The 13,711-nt window shown below is 46.9% G+C and overlaps 2 protein-coding genes across 3 annotated transcripts in view; one reads left to right on the plus strand and one right to left on the minus strand.

The window, feature by feature from the left end:
• The window catches only part of LOC103120718 (coiled-coil domain-containing protein 162-like), a 108,194-nt gene extending 98,046 nt beyond the window's left edge, over positions 1–10,148 (minus strand). The window contains exons 1-4 of the mRNA XM_060190864.1: positions 9,840–10,148; positions 7,901–9,167; positions 4,947–5,035; positions 2,171–2,250 (exon numbers count right to left, since the gene is read on the minus strand). Coding sequence (XP_060046847.1) covers positions 2,171–2,250; positions 4,947–5,035; positions 7,901–9,167; positions 9,840–10,148 — 1,745 coding nt within the window. The remainder of the gene's footprint in view (positions 1–2,170; positions 2,251–4,946; positions 5,036–7,900; positions 9,168–9,839) is intronic.
• Positions 10,149–10,845: 697 nt separating this feature from the next.
• SESN1 (sestrin 1) overlaps positions 10,846–13,711 on the plus strand; it is a 97,588-nt gene continuing 94,722 nt past the window's right edge. For both annotated transcript variants that reach the window (XM_007537279.3, XM_060190656.1), the window contains exon 1: positions 10,846–11,269. In XM_007537279.3, the coding sequence (XP_007537341.1) occupies positions 11,000–11,269 (270 nt within the window). In that variant the 5' untranslated portion in view covers positions 10,846–10,999. The remainder of the gene's footprint in view (positions 11,270–13,711) is intronic.

Raw genomic sequence — 13,711 nt, forward strand, 5'->3', positions numbered from 1 at the left:
CCACTTTGGAAGATCTCTGCAGCGCTATGGCTAAGTAGTCTCTCTAAGGCCGGGCAGTTATCTGTCTCTTAGACAAGAGTAACATAAGGTTGGGGCCTGGTGCTGGCACACTTTAAGCACACATGCAAAGACTGCCTTAAGGATCCCAGTTTGAGCCCCAGCTCCCCACCTGCAGTGAAGCTTAACTGCAGTCTGCAATTGTCTATCTTTCCTTCCCCCTTCCTGTCTTCCCCTCCTCTCTCAATTTCTCTGTCTTACCCAGTAACATGGAAAAAATGGCCGCCAGGAGCAGTGGATTTGTAGTGCAGTTATGAGCCCCAGCAATAACCCTGGAGGAAAAATAAATAAATAAATAAATAAAGAACACAACACAACATAAGGTTGTTCCTTCAAATTGTGGTGGGTGGCCCGGAGGTGGCACAGTGGATAAAGCCTTGAATTCTCAAACATGAGGTCTTGAGTTCAGTTCCTGGAGGCACATGTACCAGAGCAATGTCTGGTTCTTTCTCTCTCTCCTCCTATCTTTCTCATTAATTAATAAAGTCTTTAAAAAAAATAAAATAAGGGGCCAGGTGGTGGTGCACCTGGTTAAGTGCTCGCATTACAAGGCACAAGGACCCAGATTCAAGGCCCTGGGCCCCACCTGGAGGGGGGAAGTTTCACGAGTGGTGAAGCAAGGCTGCAAGTGTCTCTCTGTCTCTTTCCCTCTTTATCCCCCCATCCCCTCTCAGTTTCTCCCTGTCTCTACCCTGTGATAAATAACTAAATAAATAATAAAGTAAAATAAATTGTGGTGATAGGTGAAGTGTGGAAGTATACACTGTAATCTTACAAACTTGTAACCCACTATTAGCTACAAATAACATATGACCAAAATAAAGGAAAAGAAATTGGAAACTAAGAACAGCAACAATAAAAATCACGGAATTCTAGATGCCACCTAGGTTCAGAGGTAACAGAGTTTTGGTAAGGCCCACAAACATGGTTTTAATGAGCTCTACAACTGATGTGTACACAAATTAGACTGCTGATCACCCAAAAGGAATGAAGAAAGAAAGAAATGCAATGACTCTGAGTTCATTAGAATTACGTCTAGCATAAGAGTAATTGAGGAAGCTAAGTTATACCTAATGTCCGATGGGTCTTTTATCACATCGACATGACCATCTATGATAAGATGATTCATCCTTTTATATACTACAGGAAAGAAATAGTAGACCTTTCATGTACAGCTGGAACAAGAGTAGGGCTATAGTAAATGCAATACCAGAGAGAAAGGGGAACAGTGAAACTTAAAAGCCATGCCTCTCCAATATTAAAATACCCTGTACTGGGAAAAGAGGTTTGGATCCTAAAGACAACTCATGAGCAGTTGCGTCGTCTCAGCTCATACTGTCAGTGGGGGTCAAAACCCAATTCTCAAACAGGATTTAAAGTGAAGCCAGAGTTTTAAGTTCTCTCTGAAGCAGAGCTCATGCCTTGCAGGTGTGAGGCCCTAGGATTGATAGTGCATATGACATATGACATGTGCTACATATGACAGAGCAAACAAACAAACAGACGTGATCTCAGGATGGTAATAGTGTAAACGACCACCAGAGGCAAACACAAATGCTCTAGGAAGCAATTTCACTTCAATCCAGGTTAATAACAATCCCAAGATGGAACTCTTACAGATCCTAAATGGGAAATGACGTCTCTTAGAATCATGAAATGGAAAACAGTCAGTGGAATGTGTAGCAAACTATTCTGAATTCCCAGACACGTGGATGGAGAAGCTACTATTTTCTGGTACTCGGATAGCACATAAAAGTCATTAAAGTGTTTATTTATGTTTTGATCACTTTTAGATATTTTATTTAATGAGAGCGATAAAGAGAGAGAGTGTGTGACCAGAGCACTGCTCAGCTCTGGCTTGTGGTGGTACTGGGGATTGAACTTGAAATCAAGGAGCCTAGGGCATGAAAGCTATTTGCAAAACCCAGCCCATTTATTTATTCATTCATTCATTTATTTATTTATTTATTTATTTTAAAGTAAGAGCTATGTAGCACAATTTGTAAGAGCTATGTAGCACAATTTGTAATCGCCAGAGCCTGGAAGTAACCCGGCTATACATCTGGTGAGCGATTAAAAAACACTGTGGTATATATAAATGATAGAATATTACTCAGCTATTAAAAATGATGGTGTTGTCTCCTGTATGTCATCTCGGATGAAACTTGGGGACATTATGTTGAATGAGATAAGCTGAAAAGAGAAGGACAAATATCAAATGATCTCACTTATTAGCGGGACTTAATAAAGTAGGGGCTGGCAAGGAGAACACAGTGAACCGGGGACTGGATGCGGTGTACTGCACCAAAGCAGAGGACTCTGCAGAGGGAGGAGAGGAAGAGAACTTTGGGGGTCTGGAAATTGTTTGCATATGTAATGAGCCCACTCGAAAGCACCAACCTCCTCAATAAAGAAAAAAAAAAAAGTAAGAGCTATAAAAGACAAATTATACAATGATTAAAACTTGTTTCCTTCCCATCAGACTTAACCATTTTAATAACATATAGTTGTGATACAAAATATTCTATCTTTAAAACAAAAAGTATCATGCATGAAAAACACAATATGAACAAACAAGACATCAGACAAGAGAGGGGAGACCACTCAGACCCCAGGGTCCATATAAATGCTTCAAAACTCTCTCTAGGACTTTGAAAACCAAATTATGGGATTCATCTGCCCTGGCAACTGTCCAGAAACCACAGGAGGAAAACGCACACTTCGCACCTACCAAATACGAGGATTTACAGTCCCAGGCTCACACTTGGTACCCTTCCATCTATTCAGACAGCAAACACACTAGCATGATATTTCCATTATATCCAGAGGATCTGGGTCCTTTTTTTAAAAAAAAACTAACTCTTCTCAATAATGCCACCATAAAAAAGTCCTTAGCATGCTTATGAATTTCTTATAATTTCATAAGACAAGCAGTAGAGGGAGTCAGGCGGTGGTGCAGCGGCTTAAGCGCACGTGGTGCAAAGCACAAGGACCGGCATAAGGATCCTGGTTCAAGCCCCCAGCTCCCCACCTGCAGGGGAGTCACTTCACAGGTGGTGAAGCAGGTCTTCAGGTGTCTGTCTTTCTCTCCCCCTCCTCTCCATTTCTCTCTGTCCTATCCAACAACAACGACATCAATAACAACAACAACAATAAAACAACAACAATGGCAACAAAAGGGAATAAATAAATAAAATATTTTTTTAAAAAAGAAAAGCAGTAGATTCCTAGTTCAGAAATGGATTTTTCAATCCTTTCCACTGGTAGTATAAAGACTGCAAACATTACAAACCATAGGTGCTCTAGGATCTTATAAACACTGACTGGTCACTGTAAGATCCTTAATTAAAATGTATCACTTACAAATAAGTCAGTTATATTACCAATTATTTTCATCTGTTATTAGTGTGTGATGGTTCACAAAATCCCTTTCACAGAATAGTCCCATCAGCAACAACTAATGTAAGAATTCTAATCTGATGCCCACTCTTGGCAGTTCCTGCCAGCACCTCATGCTCAGGAAAGCTGTTTGCTACCTGAGAAACAAAAACATGGGCATGAATTAGAGGATTTTTTTTTTTTAACACTGAAGAAAATGAAGCTCCCTATATCCATACCTATAACTTAAAACTCACTTCTGGGACCGGGTGGTGGCGCACCTGATTGAGCGCACATGTGACAATGCATAAGGACCTGGGTTCGAGCCCCCAGTCCCCCCTGCAGGGGGAAAGCTTTGCGAGTGGTGAAGCAATGTTGCATGTGTCTCTCTGTCTCTTCCTTTCTATCAACCCCCTCCCCTCTAGATTTCTGGCTGTCTCTATCCAATAAATAAAATAAAGATAATAAAAAAAATTTTTTTTAAAAGCACTCACTCCTACATTTTCAACAAGGGAATAATGGCTTTATACTGCCACTGTGGTCTAGTGTCAAACATCTGTATTTTTAGCAAGCCTGGGCAATGACCAAGGATTCACAGCTCCAGTGCTCAGCTGACTACAGGAAGCAGACTGAGCCCACCTGAATAGTGAGCAGAGTTTAGCCTGCAGATGCTCTGCACTGGGAGAACACAACCGCCAGCTGTATACTGCAAATGGAGTATTTCTCTCAAGTTCAGCTCCAGGGTCTGTTTTTATGGATACCAAACCCAAGGTGGTTGGCTCTACCAGAGCTGTTCTTGGTAAGCTGCCATGGTAGGGAAGGAAGGCTGATGCTCTAACTCTTGTACACGTTACAGCCACAGCTTTTATGCCCTGTTTCCCATTGATTAAACTCGTAATAGGACCGGGCTGCTGGGACTTTGCTTTGGCATGCTTCTTGCTCACACAGATTAAAAGTTCTATAGTTTATGGTCCCTACACGTAAGATTGTGGCCGTGGTGTTTTACCCTTGCTGAGTATTCTGAGTTTTCGTTTCTTGTTGTGGAGGTCTGTTTGAGGATGCAACTCATTCCTATACAGGTTTTCCATATGTGTTATGGCATCATTATTGTGAGAGTGGAGAAAAACAGCTGTCTACAGTTTGTTTATTTGTTTGTTTTTGGAATTTTCAGTTTCCCTACAATTTGGCCTTTACAAAATATTTCTCTCTGATATAAAATTCTCCCTGCCCTTCTCTGAAATGATTTAACTTTTTGTACTTATAGCTCCCTAATTCTTCTGTATTGTCAGATTTCCATTCTCTCTACTAAATTAATTTCTCATCAAATTAAAAAACACTCTTGATTCAAAGCTATTCCTGAAATTGGCACAACTTAACATTTATAGAAATGCATTTTCGTGTGTTCATTCCACATAACGTGCATTATTTTATGAAGCACAGTAGTTCAGCAGTCTATCATAGAATACTTTCCTTAGCATCCAAAGCTGCATAGTCAAAATTTCAATTCTTACTGCTATTAGCAAGTGGCGGTATCCTGACCACACTGCATTTTCCACCCAAATGTCTGAAGTGAACAGCTGTACAAAAGGGCTGAAGTAACCTAGGGACGGACAGAGTTGTGGACAGGTTGTTCTGTGAGGAGTCTTCATTGAGGACTTGATTTATTTTCAAACTAGACTTGTTGGCAGTTAGTAAGACCTCAACATGAGAAAGAGCGAACGTTGTTGAATAGCACAGAGGGCAAAAGGACAAAAATTGGTTTTCCTGCCCAGATTGGGGAGAAGTTTAGTTAAGGTAATCTGAATACAATTTACTTGGAATGCGTCCGTGACAATTTGTCCTACCTCCCCCTCAAATGTTGTTTTTCATTCGTTTCCAGTGTTTATACTACAGATCTAATCGTGTCAAATGCTGAAGGTACTACAGGCCTTTCAAGGTACCTATAAGCAGGCAAAATACAAGATACACATTGAAGGCCCTATGATGGAGATACTTACTGCTCTTAAGAATTCCCTTGTATCCAAACAGGTTGGTAACCTACCTATAACTGCGCCTACCTGGTTTGTTTCAAATACTGACATGTTCTTTCAATACACCTGTTAGAAATCTGCATAATGTCCAGTTTTCACTCCGTTTCAGATGGAGGTGCCGTGATATATGTTGAGAGCCCAACACGTGCCAAATCTTGAGTTCAGATTCGGAGACAGCAGCCAGGGAAATAGCTCGACTGGTAGAACACTGGACTTGTATGCCTGGGGCCCAGCTGGGCCTGGGGCCAGATGTACCAGAGGTGCCCTGGACGGTTTCTCTCTTTCTTATGTGAAATACAATCTCTCATATGCAATAAGTACTTTTTTAAAACCAGAGCACTGCTCATCTTTGGCTGATGGTGGTGTGTGGGATTGAACCTGGGACTTTGGAGCCTCAGGCATGAAAGTCTCTTTGCATAACCATTATGCTATAGATCCCTGCAGGGTAAGTAAAATAAACGTGTGTCTGTTGTTTTTATAGTTGGAGGTAGAAAGAGAAAGTTCTCGGGGAAGAGGGGTGGGATCTGGATGTATGATGATGGAAAAGATGCTAGTTGGGAGTGAGAGAGTTCTACTGACACTTACCCCGGGGGGAGGTGAGAAACTGTACCCAAGTGTCAACATCTGTGAAACCCCCACCCCCCATAAAATGAAAAAAAAAAGTTCTGATTTACACCAATAGAATGTAGCAAGGCTTGCCAAAGCTGACCAATCACTGGAATTACAAATCTGTTCATGAACAGGCTACCTTCAGAAACGACTTGGAAAATTCTCAGTGCCTGTCTCTGCAGCTTCAATGTATATCAACACACACACACACACGCACACGCACATCCACACACACACACATCACTCCTAAAATCGTGATTGGTATTACTGCAGTCTAAAAGTTCCATACGTTTCTCACTTCTGGGCCTTCATTAAATGCACTTGGTTGTCACTTACTTTGGGATGAAATATTCCCAAGTTTCAAGACTGTGATCTTTTTAGCTATTCCATCGTCATATAGAACGGTAACTGTATGTTTAATCCTTGGCTTCTTTTTTTTAAAATCTTATTTAATTTTTTAATTTATTTTCTCTTTTGTTGCCCTTGTTGGTTTTTATTGTTGTTGTAGTTATTATTGTTGTTGTTGTTAGATAGGACAGAGAGAAATGGAGAGAGGAGGGGAAGACAGAGAGGGAGAGAGAAAGATAGACACCTGCAGCCCTGCTTCACCGCCTGCCTGTGAAGTGACTCCCCAGCAGGTGGGGAGCTAGGGGCTTGAACCGAGATCCTTACCGGTCCTTGCGCCAAGTGTGTTTAACCCACTGCACTACTGCCCGACTCCCTTATCCTTGGATTCTATAACTAGACTGACCAGTGGACTACACCCAAGGTCATTGGCCCTTTTTCACTGCTGTTATACTCAGTATCCAACAAAACTAGATTTTCTCCCCACACACACACCTTTCTCCCTCCCTCTCTCTCTCTCTTCTGATCATCTGATTTATGGTGGTGCTGGGAACTGAACCTGGGACTTAGAAGCCTCAGGCATGAAAAGTCTCTTTGCATAACCAGCACCACCTCGCCCAAAACTAGGTTTCTTCTGCAGTATGAAAAAAATCACATTTAGTTTGGGTCATCAGTCCAAAAACTTGTCTTTCAAACCTCAACTTTTCTCAAGACTAATGACTTTTCAGAAAGAAAAAAAAAGTGTGTAAGGACATGACTGAAAACAGCATTAATACTATTTATTGACCAGAGAACTGCTCACTCTGGCTTATGGTGCTTTGGGGGGGACCGAACCAGGCACTTTGAAGCCTCAGGCATGAGAGAATCTTTGCATAACCATTAGGCAACCTAGTCTCGCCCAATACTATTTTATAAAGGATTTAAATATATTCAGTTTCAGACTTCGATTTTTTTTTTTTCATAGCATATTCTTAAAGCCAGCGCCCAAGGCCCTGCCTGGTATTTCATCTGAGCAACTGACAAACAGAGCATCACTATGCAAATGGCAGACACAGCTGCCAGGCACCCGGGGGCTTCTCCAGTTCATCCCGCACACTAAGAGTCCTGAGCAAGGAGCCAGGCGAGCACCTATCAGTCTGCAAAGCAATTTACACTCTGCACAAACCCCTCAGTCAGCACAGCACCCTACAGTCAGCAGAGGACCCAAAGTCTGCAAAACACCCCACAGTCTGCAGCACCCCACAGTCTGCACAGCACCCCACAGTCTGCACAGCACACCAGTCTACAACACCCTCAGTCTGCACAGCAACCTACAGTCTGCACAAACACCAGTCTGCACAACACCGTACAGTCTGCACAGCACCCTAAAGTCTGCAAAGCACCCACATTCTGCAAAGCACCCCAGTCTGCGCAGCACCCCACAGTCTGCACAAAGCCCTAGTCTGCACAGCACCCCACAGTCTACACAGCACCCCACCCACAGTCTGCACAGCACCCACAGTCGGCACCGCACCCCACAGTCTGCACAGCACCCACAGTCCGCACAGCACCCACACTGTGCACAGCACCCACAGTCTGAACAGCACCCACAGTCCGCACAGCACCCACACTGTGCACAGCACCCACAGTCTGCACAGCACCCACACTGTGCACAGCACCCACAGTCTGCACAGCACCCACACTGTGCACAGCACCCACAGTCTGCACAGCACCCACACTGTGCACAGCACCCACAGTCTGCACAGCACCCACACTGTGCACAGCACCCACAGTCTGCACAGCACCCACAGTCCGCACAGCACCCACACTGTGCACAGCACCCACAGTCTGCACAGCACCCACAGTCCGCACAGCACCCACACTGTGCACAGCACCCACAGTCGGCGCAGCACCCACAGTCGGCACAGCACCCACAGTCCGCGCAGCACCCACAGTCGGCACAGCACCCACACTGTGCACAGCACCCACAGTCTGAACAGCACCCACAGTCCGCACAGCACCCACACTGTGCACAGCACCCACAGTCTGCACAGCACCCACACTGTGCACAGCACCCACAGTCTGCACAGCACCCACAGTCCGCACAGCACCCACACTGTGCACAGCACCCACAGTCCGCACAGCACCCACACTGTGCACAGCACCCACAGTCCGCACAGCACCCACACTGTGCACAGCACCCACAGTCTGCACAGCACCCACAGTCCGCACAGCACCCACACTGTGCACAGCACCCACAGTCGGCGCAGCACCCACAGTCGGCACAGCACCCACAGTCCGCGCAGCACCCACAGTCGGCACAGCACCCACACTGTGCACAGCACCCACAGTCCGCACAGCACCCACAGTCCGCACAGCACCCACACTGTGCACAGCACCCACAGTCCGCGCAGCACCCACAGTCCGCGCAGCACCCACACTGTGCACAGCACCCACAGTCCGCACAGCACCCACAGTCCGCACAGCACCCACAGTCGGCACAGCACCCACACTGGGCACAGCACCCACACTGTGCACAGCACCCACACTGTGCACAGCACCCACAGTCCGCACAGCACCCACAGTCCGCGCAGCACCCACAGTCCGCGCAGCACCCACACTGTGCACAGCACCCACAGTCCGCGCAGCACCCACAGTCCGCACAGCACCCACACTGTGCACAGCACCCACACTGTGCACAGCACCCACAGTCCGCGCAGCACCCACACTGTGCACAGCAGCGACCTGTGGAGTCGGTGTCAACACGCCCTAGAATTCCGCCACCCCGGAAATTGCAGGGAAATAAAGTCCCGAGAATACAAAATGGCATCCGCGGAGTGATTTCGCCCCCAAATTCTCAGCGGAAACGGAAGAACGAAAAGTGAAATGCTGGAGAAAAACCGAAGGACAGCCGAGCCCACAAAGCTCACCGTCGCTGCTCTTGGAGGAGTCGCGTCCACGCTAACCGTTGGTTCTCACGCTGCCTCAGCCGCCGCGGCGCGCAAAAGGCCGCAGTGCCTCCTGGGGGTTGTAGTTTCCGTCCTAAAAGGGAAGCAGCGTGCGTGTAAAAACTACATTTCCCAGAAGTCAATGCGCGGACTTCCTACCACCTGGACGCTTAGGTTTGGCGTGGTACAGAAACTAACTCTACTTAGGGGTTTAAGTTTATATTTCCATTCCATCTGCCTCCGCCTGATCTCCCTGTTTTCCTTCTTCTGTCTTTCCTGTGATCCATTTTTAATGGACTTCCCCTCTCCTCATTTTTTCTTTCCACTTCTCCAGCGCCCCTAAGTGCCTCATCAGGCGCATGCGCGCGCCTCCCCGTCACGCATGCGTGGTAGCCGGCCGCTGTTGCCCTCGCGCTCAGACTAGGGAGGTGGCGGGTCGGAGGGCGGGGCTTTATTATTTTCCCTTCTCTCTTCCTCTCTCCAAAGGCTTTGCCTCCGCGGGCCGCGTCCGTCTGGGCGGGGATGAAGGCGCGGGGGCCGAGGCGGCTCCGGGTTCGCGCCGGGCGGGGAAAGGGGAGGGGCTGGGGGCGCGGACCCCGCGGCCTTTCCCGCCCCCGCCCTCTGGGCCGAGCCCCACGCCGGCGCCGGGCGGAGGGGCGGGTTCAGCCTGGGCCCCGCCGCCCCGCTTCGCCCCGGACCGCGGGGCGGCAGCCACCGACCGCGAGCGCCTTCCGACCCCGGGGGCTGCGGCACCCGCACCGGCACCGGCACCGGCACCGGCGGGGCGAGAGACGCCGCCCATCGAAGCCGCCGCCGGCACGGAGGCTGCCGTCCTCCCGGGAGCTCCGGGCTGTGCGTCTGTCTGTCTGTCTCCCCGCCCGCCGGTGGGTCCGGCTGCAGCGGGCGGCCAGCGCTCGGGCCGAGGCGGCGGGGACGGGGGACTCGGCGTGGGCACCGGCCCGGGAGGGAAAGCGAGAGGAAAAGAAAAAAGGAAAATAAATTAAATTAATTAATTAATCAATCAAAAGCCCGAATGACTGGAGAGCCATCAAGCGCTCAGCTGCCTGTGGGGGCAGAGCACGGGGTTGACAGCTCCGCGGCGTGAGGCTACCCGCTGACCCCAGCAGCGCCCAGCGCCCGGCACCCAGCACCCCAGCACCCAGCGCCCGGCACCCAGCACCCCAGCACCCGGCGCCCGGCACCCAGCACCCCAGCACCCCAGCACCCAGCGCCCGGCACCCAGCACCCCAGCACCCCAGCACCCCAGCACCCAGCGCCCGGCACCCAGCACCCCAGCACCCGGCGCCCGGCACCCAGCACCCAGCACCCCAGCACCCCGCCCCCCGGCCGCCTGTTGTGCAAAGCCGCTGCCCCGTGAGGTCTCAACTGTGCAGTGCGGGTGCTTGTCACCCACCCTCGGGGCCACTCGGCGGCGGCTGCTCCCCCCATGCCACCCACGACGAGTGTTTTCTCGCGACGACGCCTCTGATTTGATTGATTGCTTCATTTGTTTGGTGGGATTTTTGTTTGTTTGTTTCTTTTTAATGTTTAAAACAAAGTGCTCCCCCGAGGACATGCTACAAAGGTAATTGAAGGCTGCAAAGGATACAAATAAATAAACCAACAAACAGTAATAACACCCTCCCGATTGTCATGGCCGAAGGGGAGCATGAAGTGAAATGGGATGGACTGTGCAGCAGAGACCCGGCGAGCAGGGAGACGGCGCTGGAGAACGTGAGGCAGCTGGTGCTGAGAAAGACCGAGGCTCTCGGCCGGGCGAGGGAGACCCCTTCCCCACCGGGTGCACCTGCCGGCGCTCTGGAGGAGCTGAACAAGCTGCTGGCTCACCTGCTCATGCTTTCTAAGCGGTGCCCCTTTAAAGATGTCAGAGAGAAGAGCGAGCTGATTCTGAAGAGCGTCCAGGTAAGGAAGCACATTACAAGGGGCCCTGCAGGGCTGGTGCTGTGGACGCTCGTTTGCAAGCCACTTACTTCTGCTTGCTTGCTTGCTTGCTTGCTTGTTTACTTGCTTGCTTGCTTCCCAGTGGGGTTGTGGGCATGGGAAGTCTCGGTATGAATTCACTCTGCATCTCGCCTCCAGAATGGTCTATAAAATATTAGTTTTGGAGGCCAACGTTGGAGAGAGGAACCAAAGTAAAAAAAAAAAAAAAAAAAAGCAACTCCCAACCATAAGCCAACAAGCATTGCTTTGCTAGAGTTTTCAGTAGAAAAAAAAAAAAAAAAAAAAAAACTTGGAAAGTTAGTTAATGGCAAGTGAAATACTTGCTTTTCCTTCTATTCATTTATGACATGTTGTTGGAAAATGTTGCCAGTGTGCATCTTGCATTGTTCCAAACTATTCATTGTGGAAAGTTTCACATTTAAAGCCTCTAAGATGATAAAAGGCTATTAAATGTTCCCTAGTCCCCCCCCTTTTTTTTTTTTAAAGATAATTGATGGAACAGATTTCTCTTGTTCTTAAACAAAACAAAACTAGGGTGTATTCTCTAAAAGCATCTTAAAAGAATTGTATAGGAGGATCAAGTCGATGTTTTAGAGAGAAGAACTGACATCTCCCAGTCACTCCAAGTTGGGTCCAGGTGGAGTGTTAGGCAAAAAACACTTTTATGGTGGATTATTTAATCAGCTTTCTCTGTGTCTGCCCACGTTGTTTTTTTTCTGTCTTTTTATTCACATGCACAACCAATTATGTTGTGAGTGCAACAGTTCAAAAACAGCTTTTCTCCTTCATACATAGTTTATTTTACTTAAAAAAAAAATCAGGGGAAGATATTTAGCTATTGAGACTCATCAGTCACCACCATAAGCTAGAGCCCAGCAGTGCTCTGGTAAAAAACAAACAGACAAACAAAAAACAATTGCTCAGTAACCCCCCTTATGCTCTTCATTCAGTATCATACAACCCACGTGCTGCTGCTCAAAGTCATAGTATGAGAAATTTTTAAAAACATAATTTACATGGGTAATATATGGGTACACTAAGTTTGAAAGGTTTTCTGCTCTGGCTTGAATGTAGTTTAAAGCAACAGGAAAATAACTATGTCTCTAAAATGAAGATTCAGGTTGTTAGGATACTACATTATTTTTTTGTCCTCACACCGTGGAAACAACTGTGATGATTTATTTATCCAGACTTACCAGAGAAGAATTAACTTTCTAGATGTCTGAAGTTCATGAAAAGTTATCTGTCTCTTATACGGTAGTCACTGTAACTGTAATAAAAAGCTTTTTTCCCTTTCCCACAGTGGGATTGTCATCATGCTGGTCTATATTGCGGAGGGTGGGGTACACTGGTGTATATAAACTAAGTTCTTACACTGTTTGTGTTCAATTTTTATGTTATTGCTGTTGGTCCACATGTTAGTATACATTAGTTAGATCTTTTTTTCCTGATTTTGTTGCGACTTTATTTATATTAGAGTGGGAAACCGGGTAACTAATTTTATTAAGGATTATATTGAAAACAGAAGTAATTGGGCTTTGGGGATACAGAGACCTGGGATATGTTAGTAAGTCAGTGATTACTTAAGTCAGACAGATCTGGGCTCAAATTCTGCTCCTTTATTATTGGGCTGATTTCTTAACCGTGAACAAGTTAAGTTGCTTAACCTACTTCTTAGCTTGGTCTTCCACATTCCACACCCATAATACGAGAATGATTTCGTGAGGCTACATGTGAAGTGCCCTGGTCCATAGTGGATCCTACCTTCCATTTCATAAGTGAAATACATGGACTGTGTGATATGGAGTCCGAAATTCTTCTACTCTTCAAAAGAATTGAAGATTTCCCCTCTGCTTCTTCAGCTCTATACTCTTTTCCATCTCTGCATCACTTGCACTTTGTTCTTGACACAATTACGAGAGCATTTTGCTTAGCACGGTTTATGTGTCTTATCTCTCTCAAGAGGGCTGTAAGTTCTCAAGAGTATTGACTGGGCTGTGGAAGCTACTAGATAAATACCCAGTGTCTGTGCACATTTATACTTGGCTTTTAGTATCTTTTCAGTCTGAAGAGATGAAGCTAACACATTAGGGGTTTTTTTCTACTCCCACATTGACGTACACTTTCATTCAGTAAATGTGTGTTCTACCCCCGGTCAGTGCCATCCTAAGGGGTCAGCTGGTGGCGCACCTGGTTGGGTGCACACATTACAGTGCTCAAGGACCGAGGTTCGAGGCCCTGGTCCTCCACCTGCAGCGGAGGAAGCTTCCGGAATGGTGAAGCAGGGCTGTAGGTGTCTGTGTGTCTTGTTCCTTCTCTATCTCCCCCTTCCAGTTTCTGGCTGTCTATACAATAAATAAAGATAACAATAAAAAGACATTTAAGGAAAGATTTGAAGAGTAA

Source organism: Erinaceus europaeus, chromosome 4, assembly GCF_950295315.1.
Source record: "Erinaceus europaeus chromosome 4, mEriEur2.1, whole genome shotgun sequence".
In the NCBI taxonomy this organism is placed as follows: domain Eukaryota; kingdom Metazoa; phylum Chordata; class Mammalia; order Eulipotyphla; family Erinaceidae; genus Erinaceus; species Erinaceus europaeus.